Genomic DNA, 23759 nt, shown 5'->3' with positions numbered 1-23759 from the left:
ATCATGTGGCTTGAATGTATTCACTGTCTCCATGCTCACCACACTTCCAGGTATCTCTACTCTTCATGGAAAAAAACTTACTCTTCACTCCCTTTCTTGCTCACACCCTCCTTATACAGCTTCCGTGGATGACCTGTTCTCTCCCTGTCTCCACGTATTTTATGAAAAACTTTGATCCACATTAATCTGGTAACAACCCCTTATCAATTTATGTCTCAACCATGTCCATCCCTTTTCTTCTATCCAATAGACTGCGCAAATTGCGTTATTTCAATGTTTTCATACTCAACATTCCAGAGACCAGAAACCAGCCAAGTTAGTCGACCCTGAACTTTTTCTCTTCATCATTTTGTAATTAACTGACCACATCTGTGGCTGGTAATCGTTATGTGGTCTAACAAATATACAGTGGAATTATACCATTCTTATTCCTGCATATCAGTATTCTTCACACCATTGCCACAATGCACTGCTGTCCTCACAATTTTGCAAAATATTCCCGAAATTTCAGGTCCTTATCCACCAAACAACCAGAGATCTCTCATTTTCTCCAAGACATCCCCACCAATCTTATAATCTGCACCTTATATGTGCTTCTTGAACTTTAAAATCTTATACTTTGCTACAGTGAGCTGGTAGGACGATTCACAAACTCTATTCAATTCCATTTGCAACATCTGTTCTACTCCTCATGGTTTTTCCAACGTTGCGTAATCAGAAAACAACTGTTTTATCACCATTCAAGCTGAAATTCATTTGGCAGAACTGCATTTGTAGAGGTTAGGGAAGAAGAAGAGTACTAATTTAAAGCTCTCTTTTCTGTAATTTAGGTGTTGTAGAACCTTTATATTTCATATTGCAGGCTTTCCGGTATCTGTTTATGTGTTATTATTTTTTTCTGCCATAGCTGTAGGCAATACTAGTATAATTATTCAACTTAAACCATATCTAAGGTTGTCAATTGTCTTCCCTGTTGGAGAATATATTGAACAGTTGTGTATACCAGGTGGCACATTTGCACATTCTAGAAGTTATGGATCTACGATTACTTAAGTGTATGTTTTGGGCCGTCAGATTTTAACGCGCTGAAAATGGCGTGTTTATATTGGGGTGGGCGTTTTGCATGAAATTGTTTTCCCATGAATGAAAATATTAATGTCTTCAAGGTAAGTGATACTTTGCAGTAACTATCTTATAACTTCACAGCACGTGCAATAATAACATTGCAAATAAAATAAAAGCTTTAACTTGTTCAAAATAGTGGTATCAATTTTTGTTTTATTATTGTTATTTTTTTTTAAATTCAAGTTGATAGGCGAATAACAAAAGGTGTAAAAGATTAGTAAAAAAAAAAAAAAACTATAACAAATACGGTAATTGTTAAATGAAATGTTATTCCTGTATATTCTGACATGTAGTAAGACTACACGTATGTGCTCCATTTAAAAACTTGCTACACGTGCCGCAAGGACATAACGACACTAGCAATGTCACTGAAGAATTGATTACTTGTACATTAAAACACAACAACAACAACAACAACAAAAAAAACTTCCCGGATTTATTTATTACAGTGGGATTAGCCTTTTCCATGGATGAATTTTTTTCTTAATTCTAAGTTTAAAGGTAGCAAAATATGCACTACTAAATGCGCAGCGTTTGTTACCACTCCATTGATAGTATAATTATAATAGACAAGAATTATGTTCTGATTTTAATCCTCTACCCAAGTGTAAGTAAATGAAGTTTGTGCTTGTATCTCCACGGCTAGGCTGTTGACTTTTGGTAGTGATATAATAGAAAACTCAACGAAATAAACGCATTCCGTTTTTGCCATTTGCTTCTCAAATTTTGAATTACTTGAAGGATACGCATTATACATGCATGTCAGAAGTTTTTATGCCATCTTTGTTGTAGTTAGTTTTAATATTTAACAGATCTTTTTGTGTTTTGACATTCAGTTTAGTATTAGACTGCCTAGTAGCCAATTTCATGCCTTTAAAGCTGAAGAAATTAGTTGTACTAATGAACAGCTAGATCTTCATGAAAACTAGTGTACCTTGTGCAGCATAGTATTGATCGATCAATGTAGGCAGTTGTTTTTTCTTTTATGTTTAATCCCCACAGAGTAATCTGACCAATGATGAAATTGTTAGTCAGATTAGTCAGTGAGGGTTGGATAACCATGGCTTTTGAAGGCCAAAAGCCTATGGTCGTCTAATTTGTATTACCCATAAGAATTAAATTAATTATAACTAGCAGTGATTATATTATTTTGACAAATATGATTCACAAAGCATGGAGCTATCTCAAGCTGTAGATGTCTTTTGGCTTTTGAGTGCTTGATATTTTAAATCATTGAGTAAATGCTGTCAGCAGAGGTTAAACAATCTTGTTTATCATACACATTCACAAGAGCAGACTGTTTTTTCCCACTATAGTTATGCAAATAGCATAACGATTGACCAAATCATTGTAACTTTGGCTTACCATTAGAAATGTAATGTAGCTTGTCTTTATATGTATGTGTGTATACTCCAGATAATTCAGTTTGTATGTTAGTGATATTGGGATGGGTTTAACTAGTGATATGTAGCTGATGCAAAAAAAACTGGGGAGAGCAATGCAGTCAAGCAGATGTATGGCCTTACAAGAGGACTTGAATAGATTGCATGAATGGACAAGTAAGTGGAACTGTCAGTTCAGTGTTGCACAGTGTAAGGTTTGAGATTTGGTAAGCAATGATGGGATGCAAAGTATGCACTTGGTGAGGAAACTTTTAAAGTTAGTAGAGGAGATGAGAGATCTAGGAATGATGGTGGACAAGGATCTGAAATTCAGGGAAAACACTGCACATGTGTTTCCCCTGAAGATGTTGTGAAGATGTCACATCTCATAATGGCAATGATGTGGAGGACCCTGATATGTAGAAATAAAGAGGTTATGATCCCATTGTATATATGTAGAGAGGTTATGATGCCAATAATCCATATGATGGCCTTGATCAAGCCTCGTATGGATTATTGTGCATGCATTTGGTTGCTGGGTTTTCATGGTGATGAGGGTATGTTGGAAAGAGTCCAGAGAAAATTCACAAAGGTGGTTGGTGGTCTTTGGAATGTGGAGTGCGAGGACAGATTGAGAGTAAGTTGCACAGTCTTGGGAAGAGGGGGGGGGGTATATGATTGAGACATATAAGCTAGTCGGGTTGTTATCGGGTCAACATGGAAGAGATTTTTCTTAGAATGGGAAAGGGGGATAGAACAAGAGGCCATTGCTGGAAAGTGTATAAGGAGGGTGTGAGCAGAGGAGTAGGTTCTTTGCATGGGAAGTGGTTGGTGAGGGGAATGCATTGCCTGAGTGTGTTGTGGGTGTAGACACATTGAATCAGTTTAAAGCACGGTTGGATGAGCAACTGTGTATCTCCCATGATGAGTCTCAGACTCCATGGAAGTCAGATGTTAATGATGACCTTAATATGAAGGTCGAAACCTTGGAAAATTAAAGCAGTTATTCCTAACACGATCGTCCCATAATTTTACTAAAATGAATGCTGATTACCATGTAGCACTAAAAGAAAGGAGTCTGAGAGATTATTTTTGGAATTGTCATGAGTTCTGTATCTTTCTAACCCCTAGTAGGAATGGTTCCATTGATAAAGAAATAACTGCCTTCTCCTTTGCTTGTCAGTGTTTCTTAATATCCAAGTGAACTTTGAGTTTGTTGTTTTTTACCCACTTTCACAGCATGTTCTTTGAACTTCATCTTTCAGGCCTTGTTAGTTTCAAGCAGTGTAATCCCATAAGTATAATACCCATCTTATAATTTCTTCAGCCCCAGGCATATAACCTGACACTTTGTCAACCATTATCTGCCAGTGTATTCAAATCATCATGCAGAACCTCTACATCTTTATTTATTTTCTTCCTTGTTTTGTTTATCAACAAACTAGATATTACTCTTTCAAACATTGCCATTACCATTAATGTACAAATTGAATAGCAGTAGCCCATACAGAGAAGTTGTAGGGCGCAAGAATAGTTTGTTATAGTGGTGTTTTGCTATAGTCAATTGGGATTTATTACTGTATAGAGAGTCTGCTGTACTTCTCTAGTATTTATCCATTAGTACCAGCTTCATGTCTATTTCCATTTGTCCTATCTTAGATAATAGGATCCCATGTTATATCCTGTCAGATGCCTTTGTAAAGGTTGGCATGGTAAACACAGCAGAGGAACATTGGATCCCAGTGATAGTGATATGGATGACACATAGTAAAAAAGACTCAGAAGTAGAGCAAAGAATATAGGCAGAAAAATCAAAGAAAAAGAAGAATCACTATCATGGTAGTGATATGGATGATACATAGTAAAAAAGACTCAGAAGTAGAGCAAAAAATATAGGCAGAAAAATCAAAGAAAAAGATGAAGAATCACTATCACGGTGCAACAGTTTCTCCTTATTTAACTCCACTAATATTAGATTATAAAAAGTGATTACTAAGATAAGACCTTCCTTTCACAAAGCTATTTTGTGCTCCATAGGAGTACAAAACCATTTTTTGCCTTTATCTTCCCATTCTTGAGTTCTGCCCTTAGAAACTTACCCAATTCTTTAAATATTGCACCTTAGATATTAACTGGTCTATAATTTGCTACATCTGTCTTAGTGCTTGCTTTCTGCAATGAAACTAATGACCTTTTTGCATTCACTGGATTCTGTCAGTGCTGAAACTAGACTACAATACATATCATACCTTGCCTTAAACATATTCAGCATCTAGGCATCATCACCCTACTGGCAACATATTCCATTCATTCATTCACTACCTTCCTTGCAAACAGTGTATGTTTCACTCTCTAATTCTTGTGACTTTTATATTTTCCAGAAATGATTGTACTAGTTTTCATTCTTCCTCTTTTTCTTTGATTTTTCTGTTTATATCCCACTCCTGACAACTCATTTAAGCGCCTCTGTAGCGCAATTGGAAAAACGATGGTACGTTCGCCCTTCAATTGGAAAAGGCCTAAGTTCGAGTCTCGTCATGATGGGAGGAATCTTTATATGGACGTTTTCAATCGAAGGTGAGTTAGCCGATCTCATATGGAGGTAGCAGGGTTTCTTCTGCCGGAAACTCGGGTTTTTCATCCCACATACAGACAAATCGGCCCTTCAGAACACATGCAATTTAGAGACAAAAAAATACTATCTGTGGTAGTGGTTAGTAGATGGCGCTGATGTTGATGATTAGTGGTAGAGGTGGAGACGGAGAGTTGCACAATAGGTGTCCTCCCACGATGAGTGTTCGGACTCCTTGGAGGTGTCACGAATAATAATAATAATAATATTATTATTCTTTGCTCTACTTCTGAGTCTTTTTTACTATGTGTTATCCATATCATTATCACTGGGATCCAATGCTGCTCTGCTGTATTTGCCATGCAGTGTACCTGTGGGCAGTGGCACACCCAGGGAGGGTGTCAACCCCTCTCCCCAAAAAAATGGAAAAAGGAAAAAAACACTAGAAACTTTTCCAAAAATCTTTTCCTAATTAAAATTCATTTTTTTATTTATGTTGTGTTGTGTCTTCTATTTCTATACTACTTATGAATTAGTGGTCACATAAGGTGGGAATACCCTATAGCTCTTGGTAATCGCTGCCACTGTTGAACACAAGGCGAATGAAGTATTGCTTCGTCAGACCGAGTGCTACTTAGTTTGTCCGAGCTGGGCCAAAGGAGATCATGGGTATCATGTATTGGCTATCACTGCAGATACTCAGTCATAGATCATATGCAATGCGTAGTGTGTATTCTCAAATCATCTACTTAACTCGGCCTCCCCCCCCTCAAGATTAAATCATGAGTGCCCCCCCCAAAAGATTAAATCCAGAGTGTGTCACTGCCTGTGGGCATCCAGTCTAGCATCAAACATTTTTAATAATAGCTTATAAAGAAGCTGGTCAAAGAATTAGGTCAATAATTGTTTGCTTGTGTTGGCTCATTTTCTGGTCTTGGGATGGCAATGACAGCTGGCTTACCATGACATTAATGATGCCAAGCAATTTTATAAACTTGGTTGTAATCCTTTTTTATTTCCCAAGTAAGCAAAAAGCAAGTAAGCGAAGTTTGCGTCTGAAGTATTTTCAGGTCTGAGGCAACCGTAGTAAAGGTGGACTAAGCTCTGATCACTTGCCTTAGTATCTCTCATAATGCAAAACACATCTCCTTGCAGACATGTATGATGCTATGCATTAAGGGAAGGGCCACTACTCATACCGGTTTTGACCTTTATCGAGGTCTTGTCAGTGGGAGCCATACCCTAAGGTGGTGATATCACGGTTGAAGTAATGCAGAACTTATAATTTTTGATTTTTACTTATACGAGTTGACACAAAGTGCTTTGACTTTACTAAATAAAAATCTCAGGATGAGGGAAAGATGTAGAAAATTTTTTTTTACCTTGAGTATACTACACATTAAAGATACCAAGCAATTTTATAAACTTGGGTTTTAATCCTTTTTTTTCCCAAGTAAGCAAACAAGCAAGCCAGCCAAGTTTGCACCTGAAGTATTTTCAGGTCTGAGGCAACCGTGGTAAAGGTGTACTAAGCTCTCTGATCACTTGCCTTAGTATCTCCCATAATGCAAAGCACATCTCCTTGCAGACATGTATGATGCTATGCATTAAGGAAATTGCTACCTAGACTGGTTTCGACCTTTATTGAGGTCTCATCAGTGGAAGCCAGACCCGGAGGTAAGATACCAAGATTGAAGTAATGCAGAAGTCATATTTTCCTATATGAGTTGCCAAAAGGTTAAACTTTCAACAACAAAATAGGAGACTCTTTATACTTGTTTGCATAAATCAGAATTTATCATTTTTTGCATTATGGAAGATACTAAGGCAAGTGATCAGAGCTTAGTCCACCTTTACCACGGTTGCCTCACTCCTGAAAATACTTCAGGTGCAAACTTGGCTTACTTGCTTGTTTGCTTACTTCGGGAAAAAAAGGATTAAAACCAAGTTTATAAAATTGTTCGGTATCTTTAATGTATAATATTGGTTAGATGCAAATTGGATACTGTAAATCAGTAAACTGCAGCATATAGGGTTGGTGAGATGGATAGGAGGGTGGTTGATGGAGAGATATCAGAGAGTGGTTTATTCAGGAGTAGAGTCCAAAAGACGGCCTGTGACTAGTGGTGTGCTGCAGGGTTCTGTTCTTGGACCACTACTTTTCAATTTGTTCATTAACGATATAGGAAAGGATCTGAGAGGAAGTGTTTGCTTGTTTGCTGATGATGCAAAGTTGGGTAGGGCAACAGTGAGTGCACAGGATGTCAAAATTTTGCAAGATGATTTGGATAGTTTGAAGGACTACTGGGCTAAGGAAAATGGATGTCAATTTAATGTAGCAAAGTGTAAGGTTATGCATTTTGGGGTGAAAAGATTAGCAGCAGTATATCACATTGGTGGAACTGTACTCCAGGAGATTGATGAGGCCAGGGATTTGGGAGTTTTGGTGGATAGGGAGATGAAGTTTAGGGAGCACATTGCAAAAGTGGCTAAATCAGCTCATCAAATCACTTGGTTGCTGAAAAATACTTTGACAAACAAGTTATTGTTCCTCTGTATCGAGCCTTAATAAGACCTCATCTTGACTACTGTGCCCATATATGGGCACCAGGGTTTCTTCTTGATGGAGAGGAGGTGGAGAGGATCCAGAGACTGACAAAGATGATAGCAGGTCTATGGAATGAACCTTATGAAAACAGGTTGAAGATTTGTGGCTTGCAGAAATTGGTTGATAGGTGGAAAAGGAGTGATACGATTGAGACATTCAAATTATTGAAGAGTTTCTATAAGATTAATTCAGAAGATATTTTTGAGAATAGGACTGGTGGTGGGAAGACTAGGGGCAATATGAAGCTGGGCACGAATGTGGTTAGCAAGGGTGTTAGAGCTAGGTTTTTTACTTGGAGAGTGGTGAATGAGTGGAATAAGCTGCTAGAGTCTGTTGTGGGTGCCATGACTGTGAATGAGTTCAAGGCGAGGTATGATAGATACTGTGTGAATGTTGAATAGTTGTTCTTGACATGATGTTAGGGCCTCCCTTGATGAGTCTATCGACTCCTTGAAGTCGCCCGTAATAATAATAGGATACCCAAGGTAAAAAACTTTTCTACATCTTTCTCTCATCCTGAAATTTTTATTTAATAAGGTCAAAGCACCTTGTGGCAACTTGTATAAGTAAAAATTATAAGTTCTGCATTACTTCAGCCTTGGTATCACTATCTCAAGGTCTGGTTCCCACTGATGAGATCTCAATAATGGTCGAAACCGGTCTGGGTAGTGGCCCTTCCCTTAATGCATAGCATCATACGTGTCTGCAAGGAGATGTTTTTTTTTGCATTATGGGAGATATTAAGGCAAGTGATCAGAGCTTAGGCCACCTTTACCACGGTTGCCTCAGACCAGAAAATTTATCGGGCGCAAACTTGGCTTACTTGGGGGAAAAAAGAGAATTAAAACCAAGCTTATAAAATTGCTTGGTATCTTTAATGTATAGTATAGTATGCCCACACTTTAGAGAGCTTCGCTTGCTTGGAGACTTGCCAAGAATAGTCGATTCATGCTGAAGGGGAGAAAGAAATGAAGGACGTATGAATTGGTTGCCAACACGCGAAATCACGTGCTTTATAGGTAAAATTTTCCAACTGTTATACAAGCAACATAGTTAACACTTTAAAAACTGCAATGATCATAAAAGAGAAGTTAATTTTCTGACATGTAATAATAAACAAATCATCCCACAATACATATTGATTACCCTATTATCGGAATGGATTCTCCTTCTGTTGACATGCGCAGAAGTGTTGAAGGGTCTCGAATCTGTTGGCGTACTATATACCCAAGGTAAAAATACTTTTCTACATGGTTTACGAAGAATCTAGAAAGTATACAGTATCAGAAGGAGATACACAGAAGATGATGAAAGATGTTTTAACCATCTCATAATGTAAGTAAGGTTACCAAGTTCCTCTTTGGAATAAGGTGACCATCCCTTTGTATCAGGATGCATCTCATACTTGTCACTTCCTGATCTTTAAGCCCTGAACATATATCCTCATCTGGAACATCAATTACATCCCATTCTATATTACTCCTCTAGAAGAGTTTGGTGTTTCATGAGGTGTTACTGTAATGGGTGGTATTCCACCCATTGATGTTGATTTCAGCAATTACCACACAGAGATGTGATAGTCTTGCACTACTCCTCTTTGGCAATATGAACAGTCCTGTATGGCCTAACTAGAATCAGTTAACTAGAGGGACTCACCTGCAGTGGTCAATAGTGTTGCAGTAAGTTTCCTACCTCATGGTCCAGGGACAGTGCCGAAAGCTTGTCGTGCTGCTGGTATAGTATCCACATTTGTTGCTTGCCAGTTAGTGGGCTTCCATGTGTGTCTCCATAGTGGGTGGGAGCTCTGGCACTGAACAAAAAAAGAAACTGTTGAGCATGAATTTTTCATCCTCGGATTTTTCAGGAGCTCTCATAAGGTCCCAACCAAGTACTGATTTCGTAGATATATTTTTTGATAACAGAAGTAAGAAAAAAATGTGACATCAGTATAAATTTATTAGTTTTTCATTATCCATGCAGCAGATGTGAAAAGCCAGTAGGTAAAATGTCACCCTTTATTCAAAAGGGTTTAGGACTGGCAGGAGTTCTGAAAACAGTCCAGAACCTGTTCTAATGATATCCTTGTGGAAACATCATCAGCAACACTCAGAAAAACTACTGAAATCAACATCAATGGGTGGAATACCATCTGTTACAGTAACACCTCGTGAAACATTCTCTTCTAGAGGAGTGATATAGAAGAGTTATAGGATCCATTGATGTTCCGGAATGAGGAGATATGTTCAGGGCTTAAAGATCAGGAAGTGATCAGTATGAGATGCATCCTGATACAAAGGGATAGTCACCTGGTTCCAACGAGGAACTTAGTAACCTTACTTTACTTACATTATGGCTCTTTTCATTCGTTCTTTTTCTTGCTGTAATCTTTGCTCTACTTCTCCTGAGCTATTTTTATCCTTTCTTCCAGATCACCATCACTCATTGGGATCCAGTGAGATGGTGAAAACATCTTTCACCATCTTCTGTGTATCTCCTTCTCATACTTAGAGGAAGAATTTTTGGATTCTTTGTAAGTCAGTTGTCATTGCCATCCCAAAACCAGAAAAGGAGCCAACAAAAGCAAACAATTATTGGCCTAATTCTTTGATCAGCTGTCTTTGTAAGCTAATGAATGAAAATGTTTGATGCTAGACTTTTATGGTATTTAGAAATTGGCAATTTTTTCTCCAGTACACAATGTGGCTTTTGTAGACATCATTCAACTTTGGATGGATCCACTTAGAAACTTGCATAAGAGACACTTTCCTGAAACAAGAACATCTGGTTGGAAAAAGCTTATGGCACAGCATGGAGATGTGGCATATTAAAATGCCTCTATAACCTAGATATCTAAGGGCACCTTCCTGAATTTAATAAAAATTCCTGTCTAGCCAAGTCCACCACTATCTCAGCCAGATCATCAAGAAGAGGATGATGCTCCTCAAAGAAAAGGTTGAGAAATGCTGATCTATTGGAGAATTATTGGAAAGTTGAAGAAGGCTGCAGAATTACTGATATTGTTGAAGAGCTTGGAATCTCGCATAGCATTGTATCCAGGCTCTGGGTAGTGTTCCATACATTTGCTAAGATTCTTTCTTTTAAGGTTACACGGTTTTTTAATTTAAAAAAAAATTAATAATAAAAAAAAAATATATATATATAAATAAATAAATAAATAAATAAATAAAATATATATATATATATATATATATATATACATGCACTCCAAACATACCACAGAATTGACTGGAAAAATACCAAGTCCCTACACTGCACCAAAACCTGATTTGAGAGAAAATTTACAGAGTCATGTGAAATGCTCAAACACAACCCAAATCTCAACAAAAATGATGGCCTAACCATTTCAAGAATGTGGAGGACCCAACAACCTAAACTAGCCTTAGAAAAATCCCACTACAAGAAGACAACCTGGTGAAGTGTTTGGAACATTCAACAGCAACTAAAAGAAATCATTTTATAACAATCAGAACTATCCAGAAGAATATTAATACATGAGGACTTTAGCAGTTTATTGTAGTTGTATTTATTTATTTATAATATATATATATATATTTTTATTTATTTATTTTATTTTATTTATTTGTATTTTTTATTTTTTTATTATTAATTTTTTATTCTATCTTATTTTATTTTTATTTATTTATTTTTATTTTATATATATATATATTTTTTATCACTAGAGGTCAGGCTAGGAAAAAGGATTTATTAATTACGTAGATTTAGTTTACCTGTATACAGGGCATGAGCATGTAGCTTGGTTCCTTATACAATTGTATTCTTCTGATGATGACCTCGATATAGGGATCGAAACGTCAAGTTTTATTTTATTAGTAATTAATAAAATAATCTGTTCAACATGTGTTTTTGTGTCCCTAAATTTATAAATATGACATTTGTTAAGAGGTTGCCCTCACTCTACCGTGGAGCACAAAGACAGATTTTTGATTCTAATAGCAAAACACGATTAATATACCATGGCAGGTCAGCTTGAAAGTCAACTCCATTCAAGCACAGGTATGCGGCAAACTGTGGCAACACTTCTGTGACAAGTAGGCCTATATGCTTGAATAGGTCATTACAGATGAGTCGTTTTAATCTTTCCTCCGGTTCTACAAGACACTTGATCTGGCATAAAAGTAGCACTGCTTGCCATTGTGAGAATGTTCTTGAAAGGATAGATATGGCACTGCTGAGGTTATTGTGTGGGGAGGCATTATGCTTAATTGACGCACCAAGCAACAAGTTTGGGGGGGGGGGAAGGACTGAGTGGTGAATGATATTGTAATGAAGTTCTTCAATGTCATTTTTGACTGTTATGTGGTGCTGTAGGTGAAGAATCCATTATTATTATTATTACATCACATTACACCTCCATGGAGTCCAAAGACTCGACGAGGGAGGGCATCTACTCTACAATTCTTCGCCTCACTACTCCACCAACCTTCAACATCTAATATGAACGGCATGTACTGCCGACTACCACCACTAGTACTTTCACAGACAATTACAAATATCCATGTCCATGGTGGGATTTGAACCCGCAGCCTTTTGGCTGGAGAGCGGATATGCTAACCACTCGGCCAAGCAGCCTGCAATTATGAATGACAGTACCACACCACATCCTACATGAGCTGTGGAGATACTTCTGGAGACTGAGGATATTAATCGAATTGAGTGGCCAGCACACTGCCCAGATCTCAACCCCATAGAACATGTTTAGGATGAAATAGGAAGACTCATTGCTATTAGAAAATAAACAGGGCTTATCCTCGCTCTGAAGGAGGAGTGGTGTTTGCCTCAATAACTCCCGAATCACTTGGTGCTGTGCATGGTACGATGTTATAAGAGCTTCATCACAGTTTGGGGTGGACATATTCTGTACTGAAATGTCTCCCTGCATAGTTTTCTGTGAGCACTGTACATTAATTCCTTAGCTACGTCCTTAGAAAATTTGTAACTTTTGCCAAAAACATATTGCAATTTAATTTGTATGAAATTATTAAGATGTGTAATATAATTTATTAGTATTCTGGCAATAAATTTATGTCCACATTTGGCTGTAGTCATGGAAATGTTTTTTCATATACAAGTAAAAATGTAGTTTGTCCTTTGCTTTTGGACACCAGTGTACTGTTTATGGGATAGAAGCCTGGCGATGTGTGTATGTACATGCTGCTTTACTGCTCACAGGTTTAAATAAACCTGTGAGATTCTAAGCATTTACCCTAATTGCAACACTAATAGTAGACTAAAATCTCAACTGAATACTCACTGGATGCTAATGGTGTTTATTAATTTAACTAATAGAACTATAGCTTATGCAGGTTACATATAAAATGAATCTCCAACTTCTGAAATATGTACCAGATAGCAATAATTTCTCCTTTTTTGAAAAATATGCACCTTATTATAATAGGTCTTAGACCACTACTAATAGTGCTAGTTTTGAAATAGTATTTTAAAACCAGAACTAATGGATGATATGATTAAAATATTCCCCAATTTAAGGACAGGACTCCAATATAATTATATACAGGGTGTTCGGGATAAATTTGACAGTTTCGTAAGGAAAAAGAAAATCTTCTTTGTATCTATTAAATTTAATGAATTGACAAAAAAACATTACAGGCAGAGTTAATTACAATACTATCAACAAGATTTACTCAAAATAACCACCATTAGCATCGATCACAGCTTCAATTCTGCTTCGGAACCTCGAACAAGCTGATGCTACAGTCTCCCTGGGAAGGGCCGCAAAAACTGTTTTAATTTTATCCATTAACTGGGCTTTTGTATTACTGGAAGTGCGATTGGTGTCTTTTTCAACTGCGCCCCATACAAAATAATCCATGGGGTTAAGGTCTGGGGAGTTTGGAGGCCAAACATTTGGACTGGTGAAGTCGTAGAAATTTTCAGACAACCATTTTTGACTTTTCCCAGAGGTGTGGCAAGGGGCCGAATCCTGCTGCCATACATACGGCCTACCATTGGCTACCCTTGTTATCCAGGGCTTGACTACAGTTAGCAACTCCACGAACAAAGCCCGAATTCCAATGCCAGGGTTCTTCAACACCTGTTCCTGCAGATTTGCAAGGAATTCTGCTGTACGAACGCAATCAGATCGTCTGCTAGGGATCTTTCTTCTTGCTACATCCTCGTAGTCACCATTGCAAGTCTCTAGTTCATGCCTGATTGTTTTTACTGTATTCAGGGAGCATTGGGCAGCAGTCGTAATATCCTTATTTTGATGGCGGGCACGAATCATCATGATACAAGTTATTCTCTTCCATGATTCAGGTGGGTTCCAGCTATCCATCCTTTCTGACATCTTGTATATGAATGAAGAAGGGTCCAAACTTTTAAATGAAGAGAAGTGTGTGTTAATACATGTAACTTACGGAAAAATATAATTAATTATAAATATGTCAAATTTATCCCGAACACCCTGTATATATGTTTGTTTGTTTGTGTATACATACACTATCTGATCAAAACTATCTTGTTATCTCTTTCATAGTGGTGGATATGGCTACGTGCATCGCAACCATAGCTTATACAGGTATGAAAGAAAGCACACATGGCCTTGCAATCTTCATAGACAAACATTAACAATAAAATAAGGCACTATTGAAGAACCTGGTGAGTTTCAGTGTGGCACTATCATGTGATGCCACCTTTGCAACAACTCGGATTGGGAAATGTCTGCCCTTTTGCTGCTGCAATCCACTGTTAGTGATGTTGTTGTGAAGTAGAAATGCCTAGGAGCAGTAACCTGGTGAGTGTAGAACCGAAGCATGTTTCATGAAAAAATTGCCTGTTCTTGGTTGAAAGACTTACTACTTTGTTCTGAAATGACTGAAAGCAATGCCATCATAACTGTTCATTGAGAAATGAACATGGGATTCCCTGACTGCTGAGCTCCATGAAAGTTAATAGCAAGGGCAGTGTCGAGTGAGTGGTGTGAAGCTCACCACCATTTGACTCTACAGTAGTCAAAACACTTTCTCTAGATTTATGAATCATGTTTCACAATCTGGCAGTCAAGTGGGTTTGGCAGATGCCAAGGGAATACTACCAACCTGAATGTGTTATGCCAGCTGTCAAATTTGGTGGAGGAAGTATCATGAACTGGGACTATTTTTCATAGTTTTTTGAGTTGGGCCTGCTAGTTCCAGTGATTTGGAATCTTAATACTGCAGCCTATAATGACATTCTAGACAATTCTATACTTCCAACTTTATGGCAAAAGTTTGAAGGGCCTTTCCTGTATCAACATGACAGTGTCTTTCATAAAGTGAGATCTCTGCAGGAATTGTTTGGGTTGGGTGGTGTTGAAAAACTTGACTAGCCTGTACAGAGCCCAGTATGAACTCCATCGAACACCTGTGGGATGAATTGGAATTTCAGACAATTCTTCAGCTTAGCTTGTCGATTGCGAGTTAACCTGAAGAATGGAAGGGAATTGCTGCAACCAGCAACACAAAATCTAGTGGAAACCCATAAGTTTTATTCTATTACAATGTTAAAGGCATTAACTCCATTTAATGCCTTTCTTACTAGTGTGAGAATTAGGATGAGTAGCAGTTTTGATATTTTTGATCAGATTGTGTATGCATTCCCCCCCCCCCCCACACACACGTACATATCGGGTTTGGTAAGAAAGATTGACATTTGACTAACTTAGTTAATGTTTTAGTACAGTAGTATCTCGCTAATCCGAACTAATCAAAATCGTGCTCATTTGGATTAGCAAAAAGTTCGGATTAGCGAATTTCCCCCCAAGAGACAACAGTAACTAGCGTTTAAGACAAAAATAATCACATTCTAATGGTTCATCAATTTAATTCTGTAAATAAATGAAGTAACTGATAGAAAAAAAGCTACTGTACTGTAATATAAAACTTAAAAAATAATACAGTGCACAAGTTTATTTTAGTAAAAAATTTAGTTTGTGTGTACCTGTGTTGTTGAGGATTCTGATTTAATAAAATTGCATAGGTCAGTACATAATTTAATTTGTATAAAAAAAATATCACTTTCTTGTACATAACACAAAAAAAGTGTCACAAAATAATACAAAAAAAGTTTTTTTATTTCTTTGTAAAAAAAGTAACTGATTTTCTTTTGCTTCTTGGAAGTTAAACTTTTTTCGAATACTTCTTCTCGGAGCTACATTAGCAATAAAATTTTGTGGGATGGCGTATCATTCTGCTTAGCCCATTCTATACGCATGTTAAAACTGTCAACTGCCTCTATACGTTTTACTTTTTTTTTTCGAGTTCTTTATCATCAACATCATCTTCTAATTCATTCTGCAGCGTTATATTTATAATTTCAGCATCTGTTTTGATTCCAAATTCACTTTCGATTCTACCTGTAATCCATTCCGTAACATATGCTTGTGAAATTTCAACATCTGGATTTATATTTTTAACCAAATTATGCACGTTTTGAATTTCCTCTTTTTGTGTATCACCGTAGTTATATGGTACTCTAATGATTATAAAATACATAATAGTTAAAATAATTATTAAATAAAAATAATAGTACACAAAATAATAATACGTAATAAATAATTTCGTTTTCTTTCAAACCGCAGTTCGGATTAGCGAGATACCACTGTATACTGTATGTATTGTGATGTAGTTTGTTCCTGTGTATTTCAGATAATGTCATTAATATGAATTAGATATTATATATGGAGTCTGTACACTCGTCAAGGGAGGTCCATTACATAACATTATCAAGTACAATCTGTCATTTTGCATAGTTTGGTATATATGTTAATTATTATTGTAATACAGTTAGTCATCTATCTTTTTATGTTGAGCCTATACACAAGAGGTTGGTTAATCAACCTATAGTACATTAGTACTACGTATGGGTAGTGGATTGGGAAAGGAGAAACTTCTTTACATTTTATTTAAAAGCCTGTGTACTGTATTCTTTAGAAACACATAAGGGGGGGGGGAGACTGTTCCACAACAATACATTTGTGTGTTTCAAGGTGTACTGTGAAGGAATGATGTTGAGCAGCAGCCACATGTGTTCCAATGGACTAAGTACTGAGTGGGAGAATTATTGGTGCTATTTCAGATGAACAGTTGCCATGGAAATGTTTATAGAATACGCATATTACAGAAACCAAACTCTTATGTGAAAGTGGGAGGAGCGAGTTGGTAAGAAATAAGTTATTAATCAATCTAATTGCACTTTGTATTGCCTCAAGCATTTTGAGGGAGTTCATAGGGATCCACTCCAAACAAATCAGAATAGCTTTGTGATTTGTTTAAGGTTGACAGTTGTTCAGAAGTGAATTAACATCTTAAGTGAAAGAGAAATCCTAGATTTTTAGAAGCTGAGGAGGCAATAGTTGTGATGTGTTTATGCCTAGAGAGGCTTGATGTCAGGATGATTCCAAGAAGAGAAATCTCATCTTTTCTGGAAATTTGAGTGTTGTCAAAAATAATACTAGGAGAAAATGATTCGTTGTATTCTCTTTTTTGGTGCACTTTGCAAAATACATAAACACTAAGATTTTTATCTGACAGTTTGTATATATATTTATATAATTCTGGCTAGACAGATTTTATTGAAATGTAATATTTTGAATTCTTTGAAATTTTGCACTGGACTGATGGAGTTTGATGAAATTTGGTACTTTTATGTTATATTTATTATATAATAATAATTATTATTATTATTCAGGCCTCCATGGAGTCAAAAGACTCATCGTGGGAGGTCCTTCCTAAGAAACACAGTCTATCAAGACTCATCGAGGGGAGGTTCCCCCCCCCCTAAGAAACACAAAGTCTATCATACCACTCCATCAGGCAATGCATTTCATGGTTCAACCATCCTCCATGCAAAGAAACCACTCCTCACCCTCTTGCTCACGGTTTCCTTTCGTAACTTCCAGGGATGGCCTCTTCTCATCACTCCTTCCCGCTGTTCAACCAAGCAAAAGAACTCCCCAGTGTCAACCCTGTAACCACTTCTCAACAGTTTAAAAGTCTCAATCATATATTACCTTTCCTTCTTCTATCTACCAAACTCTGCAGTCCACGTTCCCTCAGCCGATCCTCATAACTATCCTTGTATAGTCTTGAAACCATCTTTGTTATCTGCCTTTGTACCCTTTCCACAGTTAATTTATCTCCTTCAAAATTATATTTTAAAAATTAATATATAATTATATTGTATTATTGTATATTTTGTATCAACATGCATTGGTTTGTTTAATTTTCATTTGGATCATTTGTTGTGGCAAAAGCAAGCAATACAAGTTATGTTACTAGAGTATAAGCTAATAATGTAACTTTTTTACTGAAATAAAACATTGAAATATTTTCTATTGAAAACAATCAAAATTTCAACAGTTAACTTGGATGATGATAATAAAACTGTATTTTACATCAACAGTTATATAACGGTATTAATCCTATCAGCATGGTCTGATTTCTACTGGTCAGCTTTTTTTCAAACTATTGTTTGGTTTTTCAGAAGTTTTTTTTTTTTTTTTTTGTCAAATGATTTTAAATTATGTAGGATCCTTGTGGAGTCAAGGGAAGAGGCCTCTTCTAAGTCACACACTGCTTTAAATACCTTTTATATCTTTACTTAAAACATTTACTGAGGATGCATTCATCTGCTGGCAGCCTATTGCGCTCACCACATGCCATGAGAAGAACCTGAACCTCGCATTTAACCACGTTCTTACTCATTTCCAGAGATCGCAAGTATCTCCTCTCTTTCTCCATTTTCTTTAAGGACTCTAAAATTTCTATTGCTTCTGTACCTAGTCATCACCATTTCTCATAGTAATGGCTTCACTTTTTTTTTTTTTAGTGAAATCATTTTTAATCATCTGTCTTGTAAAGATTCATTAGATATAGCTGCTTTCAGACACTGACCACTTTCAGTGTGCTGCTGATTTCTCTACATCAGCTTTCATGCTAAACATTGTTTCAAACAGTATTCTCAGATTATTATAATCGCCTTCCTTACGGTTCCACATATATCCTTTTTTGATTCAATCTTTGACATGATTTGCCACATTTCAAGTTAAAACTGCATGATTCCTTTGTGCATTTGGAGACTAAACTGCCACCTATTTGTGTGCAGATTCTCAGATGCGGTTTCTAGATCCAGGATGCAACTTGCTCTATTTTTGTCTTAACCTCTATTTCACACCAGCCTCAAACTCATTTCCTTTATTATTCATATTACCACCACCATTTGGTATTTCTAATCTAGTTGGATTTGGATTGGATTTTGATCTGCTAGTTTTGGCAACTCCCATAGGTAAAGATGATCTCGCCATTGCTTCTGCTTGGTATCTCGACTTCTGGGCCTGGCTCCCACTGAAGAGACCTCAATAAAGGTCGAAACTAGTCTGGGTAGTGGCCCTTCCCTTAATGCTTAACGTTATACATATCCGCAAGAAGAAGATGTTTTGCATTATGGGAGATACTGAGATAGGAGTGATGTTATCTTGGTCCACCTTAGCTACGAGTTGCCCGGTGTTGTACTACCTTACCCCAGTCCTGAAGATATTTTCAGGTGCAAACTTTGTTTGCTCACACTTGGATAAAGGATTAAACTAAATTTATTAAAGCTTCCTTGCAGTTGTAAAACTGTCCTGTTATGAACAAACAGCCCACATCAGAATTTCCGAACACATGGACTACATCTAATTCCATCATTACAGCTACTCATGACTTGCTGACCATACTTTGCATGCCCACTGAAAGATGGCCGCTCTACTCCAGTGCAGCAAATACAAATATGAGAGACTATTTCTGAATCTTCCTCAGCCATAAGAAATTTTCCAAACCTCGGCAAATTTGGATGCATGAAACTACCTCAGATTTGGGAAGCACTCATCCTCATATTTTCAGTCCAACTTTGGTTGCCTTTCTTCAGCCTTATTTACCCAGTGCCTGTGTGCACACATGTTGTTCTGTGTTCTTTGATGATGTAAATTTGATTTTGCTGAAATATTGGAAGTATTAATTAAAGTAATTAATGTTCTCAAATAACAGTTATAAAATTGAAGATGTTAATCTCAGCTACTTACTTTATGCAGATATTCTTATACTGTGAATTTCTTAATTAAATAGAGTAATTACTGTAACAAGTATGGCAGGAAAATCAACAGAAAAACCAAAGCTATGAAAATAGACAAGAACATAGAAAGTTAACTGCATTCTGATTGGAGAATCTATAGAACAAGTAAAACATTCCAGCCTTCAGGTACAATTTTTAGTGAAGATGGAAAATTAAATATGAAAATACAGTAGAATTACCAAGGGCTGGTATGATGGGGAATCAACTGAATAATTTATTGTAAATAAGAGAGAAATTATTCAGAAGAATAAACTTGCTGTATACATGTGTTGAAGCCAATTTTAACTTATGGGTCTGAGAAGTTGGCTAGAAATAAAACTGTTGATCAAAGACAAGACCATAGAAATGAAGATATTAGGAACTAACATTGTTAAAATTCATCAGTGTGGGAGCAGAGTTAATCTTATGCTGGGGAAAAACCCAGGTGATTGCCAAGATAGAGGCAGATGGATGCAGTCGAAGTCTCAGAAGATGAAATATAGACTGACAGTATTGGAGTCCTGGCAGATGACAGACCAATTTTGAGGATCATTGTCAATAGAAAGCAAGTAATAACTTTCTGTGATACACCCATTGAATGTATCCATATGTACTTGTCCCTTGAGAATGTGTATGGAATTTGATGTGTATTTATAGTTTGTGTGTGTGTGTGTGTGTGTGCGCGCGCGCGCGTCTACACATGCAATTATATGCACCATATTATAGTCAGTGGTGAGCTATAAAGGGCTTGCGGGGGCCCTTTGTTAAATTTTTCTCAAATTTGCAAGCCCCTTGTTCTTCTTGTTTAATAATCTTGTAGAACTAGAAAATACCACCGTGGAATGTATACATGCTACTATAATTGATACTTTAAATTCATATGGATTTTCTGATAACTATTTAAAAAATCATTTCATTGCATTTTGTTCTGATGGAGCTAGTGTAATGTTAAGAAATAAATGAGGTGTTGCAATCAAACTTCTACAAAAATTTCCCAACATTGTGATTTAGTATTGCACTCATCATTTACACTTAGCAATAGACGATTCGATAAAAAACATTAAAGAAATAAATCATTTTGAAATATTTATGGATAAATTATATGCTTTTTATCATCAATCACCAAAAATCAACGAGAATTAAATACGATTGCAAAAGACCTTGGTATCGAAATTTTAAAGATCGGCTGTGTATTTGGACCACAATGGGCAGCTTGCAGTTTACGAATGGCTCTTGCTTTGTGGTGAAATTACCCAGCTTTATGCAAGCATTTTGCATAGATCGATAAATATAAGGGCCTTTTAAACTTCTTAATTTGGCATTTTTAAAAGATCTAGCATTAATGATTGATATCCTACAGGAATTATCATATCTATCAGAAGCCCTAGAAAGTTGCAATATAAGTATTATAAGGGCTAAGTTAGGCTTTTATTTTTTTTTTTTGCCCAATGATGCGAGCCCTTTGTTAAAATTTCCATACCTCACCACTGATTATAGCGTGTGTATTATTATGCCCTCCATGGAGTTGGCAGACTCATCATGGGAGGTCATTCAACTGACAACACCCCTCTTCACCATACTCTTACACAACTTCTAGGGATGGCCTATGGTTCTTCCTCTCTTGCTTTCAACTCTTTTTATAATCTCCCTCTGGATTAATACAATACAATTCCTTCACAAATGTAAAAATCGCTATCATTTCACTTCTTTTCCTCCTCTCCACCAAACTGTGCAATCCACATTTCTTCAATCTCTTTCCATAACCAGCATTCCAGAGTTCTGATATTGTCTTAGTCACTCTTCTTCAGACCCTCTCCAATGTTTCCATATAACATTGAATACCAGGAGTACAAATCTGAGCTCAATAGTCAGTGTCGTCTTACCAGTGCTTTATAGTGGAACAATCACCTCCCATCCCTGTATGTTAGAGTACTTAATATCATAGGCCACTACTATGTGCAGTCTTTGCAACACTTGCACTATGCCTTCTAAACTTCAGTCTGCTCTCAACCATCACTCCCAAATCTTGGATTTCATCTGCTTCCTTCAGTACAGGCACCATCAATATAGTACACAATCTTTTATTTCTGCACTCCAAACAACACCTTGCATTTATTAAAATTACAACCTCACTCCTTTGTCCAAGTCAAAAGTATTCAAATCTTCCTGAAGGGAATTAATATCAGCTATGCCACTTATAATTCTGTCCAGCTTTGCATCATCAGCAAACCACTGAACTATATATAGTGTGTATATGTATAATTTGTCTGCACAGTTATCCTAGTGGCTATTCGCTTTGCAACCATATGCTTGGGGAAGGAGCTTAAGGATCTTCCTCAGCCATTCTTGGGCATGGACAGCAGGGTTTTTCAACCAGTTTATCTGGAGTTTTTCATCCTGCAAGCAGGCAAACTGGCCCTGTGAACACAGGATACATCCATAGGATATAGTACGGCAAGGAAGGCAACGGGAAACCACCTTGCTCATAATCGTCTCCCTGCAACCTCACCTGTAATCTTCACGTTATGAAGTGCATTCCTTTTTAAAAACCCAGTTAGCCATCCTTTGCTAGCTGAGAATTCTTTATCAGCCTGGGAAGCGGAAGCAGATGGCTCCAATTGCTTCATCTGTTCATAAAACCGAAGAGCTTTTTTTTTGTTTAATTAAATAACCACTTATAGGAATTCTCCTTTGAGTTAATTCTTCAATCCAAATTACGAGCGCTTGTTCCATTTTTTCTAATAAAGCATCTCTTGAGTACGTGATAGTTTGGCACTTAGTTTTGCACCAGAAATGACAGATTTTCTTATTGCAACCTTTATTCTTTTTTAATTGCTCTTATAGTAGATTTGCCTAAATTAAAATGTTACCAATCGCCGTAGATCCCTCTCCTTTTGCTAAGCAATCTAAAATTGCAATTTTTATTTCCAAAGAAATTGCTTTTATTTGGTATTTTTTTTCTCCATTGGGCCAAATTAAATCTTTAAAATAAAAATGAGCAAACTTTAGACTAACAATAATGAAAAGACAAATGCTTACTCACATACAAAATTAAACTTCATGGACACTCGCTGCTCACACGTTACTCACGTTATGCCAGAATGTGCTGCAACACATTGCTCGTTGTGTACAACGGGGAACCATTTGCATGAAATATGCACCGCATAAAAAGAGACCCATGTGTGTGTATATAAAGAAAGAGAAATACCATATGTAATGATATTTGCTATTCATTTAATATAAAATCTCTACAAAAGAATGGTGGTATTTTAAATCCAAATATTTAAGAAAAATTAAGATAGCAGATATTTTCAGTGACATTAGTGTAATGTTTATTTGTGAATGAAAAATTACTTCTCCAATCATAAACATGCTCCTTGTGTAGTTTGACACATGTCTAACACAACTTGGACCTTACTATATGTGCTCCATTATTTCCAGAAATGCTGATTGTCATTTTGTCCTTAAATTCTTGTAGTGAAGTCAGTTTTAAAGCATTATCTTCATCCTTTTATGTAATCTCATAGAAATAAAATAAGATGGAGTGAAAATTGGGACTCCGAAGTGAGTAGGAAATTGTTCTTATCTGCCAGATTACCTCTTTGGGAAATATTATGCTTGCTTCTCCAGCAAGCCAAGGACATTGAGGGAAGGATCTCTTCCATAGTACCTTAAACACCTATCATATCTTTCTTTGAAAGCATTTGCTCGAGATGTACTTGCTTGATCTTATGGTAACCATTCTGCACGCACCAAAAGCCATGTGAAGAACCTGTACTTTAGATTATTCCTAAGCACACCCTTATTTGGCCTCTAGGAATGATTTCAAGCTCATTCTCCACCTGTTGAAATGAACTATAAAATTTCACTAGCATCTTTGCTGTAAGATTCCCTTATAACTTGTTTCCTTTCTTTTGTATCCCCTGTCTTATGTATTTACCTC

At 36.7% G+C, this 23759-nt stretch overlaps 1 protein-coding gene across 2 annotated transcripts in view; it reads left to right on the top strand.

The window, feature by feature from the left end:
- The first annotated feature begins 854 nt into the window (after positions 1-854).
- Positions 855-23759, top strand: part of LOC150094651 (oxidation resistance protein 1A-like) — a 308638-nt gene continuing 285733 nt past the window's right edge. The window contains exon 1 of one of the 2 annotated variants that reach the window (XM_090411008.1): positions 855-1166. In XM_090411008.1, coding sequence (XP_090267134.1) covers positions 1144-1166 — 23 coding nt within the window. In that variant the 5' untranslated portion in view covers positions 855-1143. The remainder of the gene's footprint in view (positions 1167-23759) is intronic. The other variant, XM_090411009.1, reaches the window with a different exon arrangement.

Source organism: Typopeltis vanoorti, chromosome 21, assembly GCF_054136105.1.
Source record: "Typopeltis vanoorti isolate ZY-2024b chromosome 21, IOZ_Tvanoo_1.0, whole genome shotgun sequence".
Lineage (NCBI taxonomy): Eukaryota > Metazoa > Arthropoda > Arachnida > Uropygi > Thelyphonidae > Typopeltis > Typopeltis vanoorti.
The sequence above is the reverse complement of the archived record's forward strand: the minus strand, read 5'-3'. Positions and strand labels throughout refer to the sequence as shown.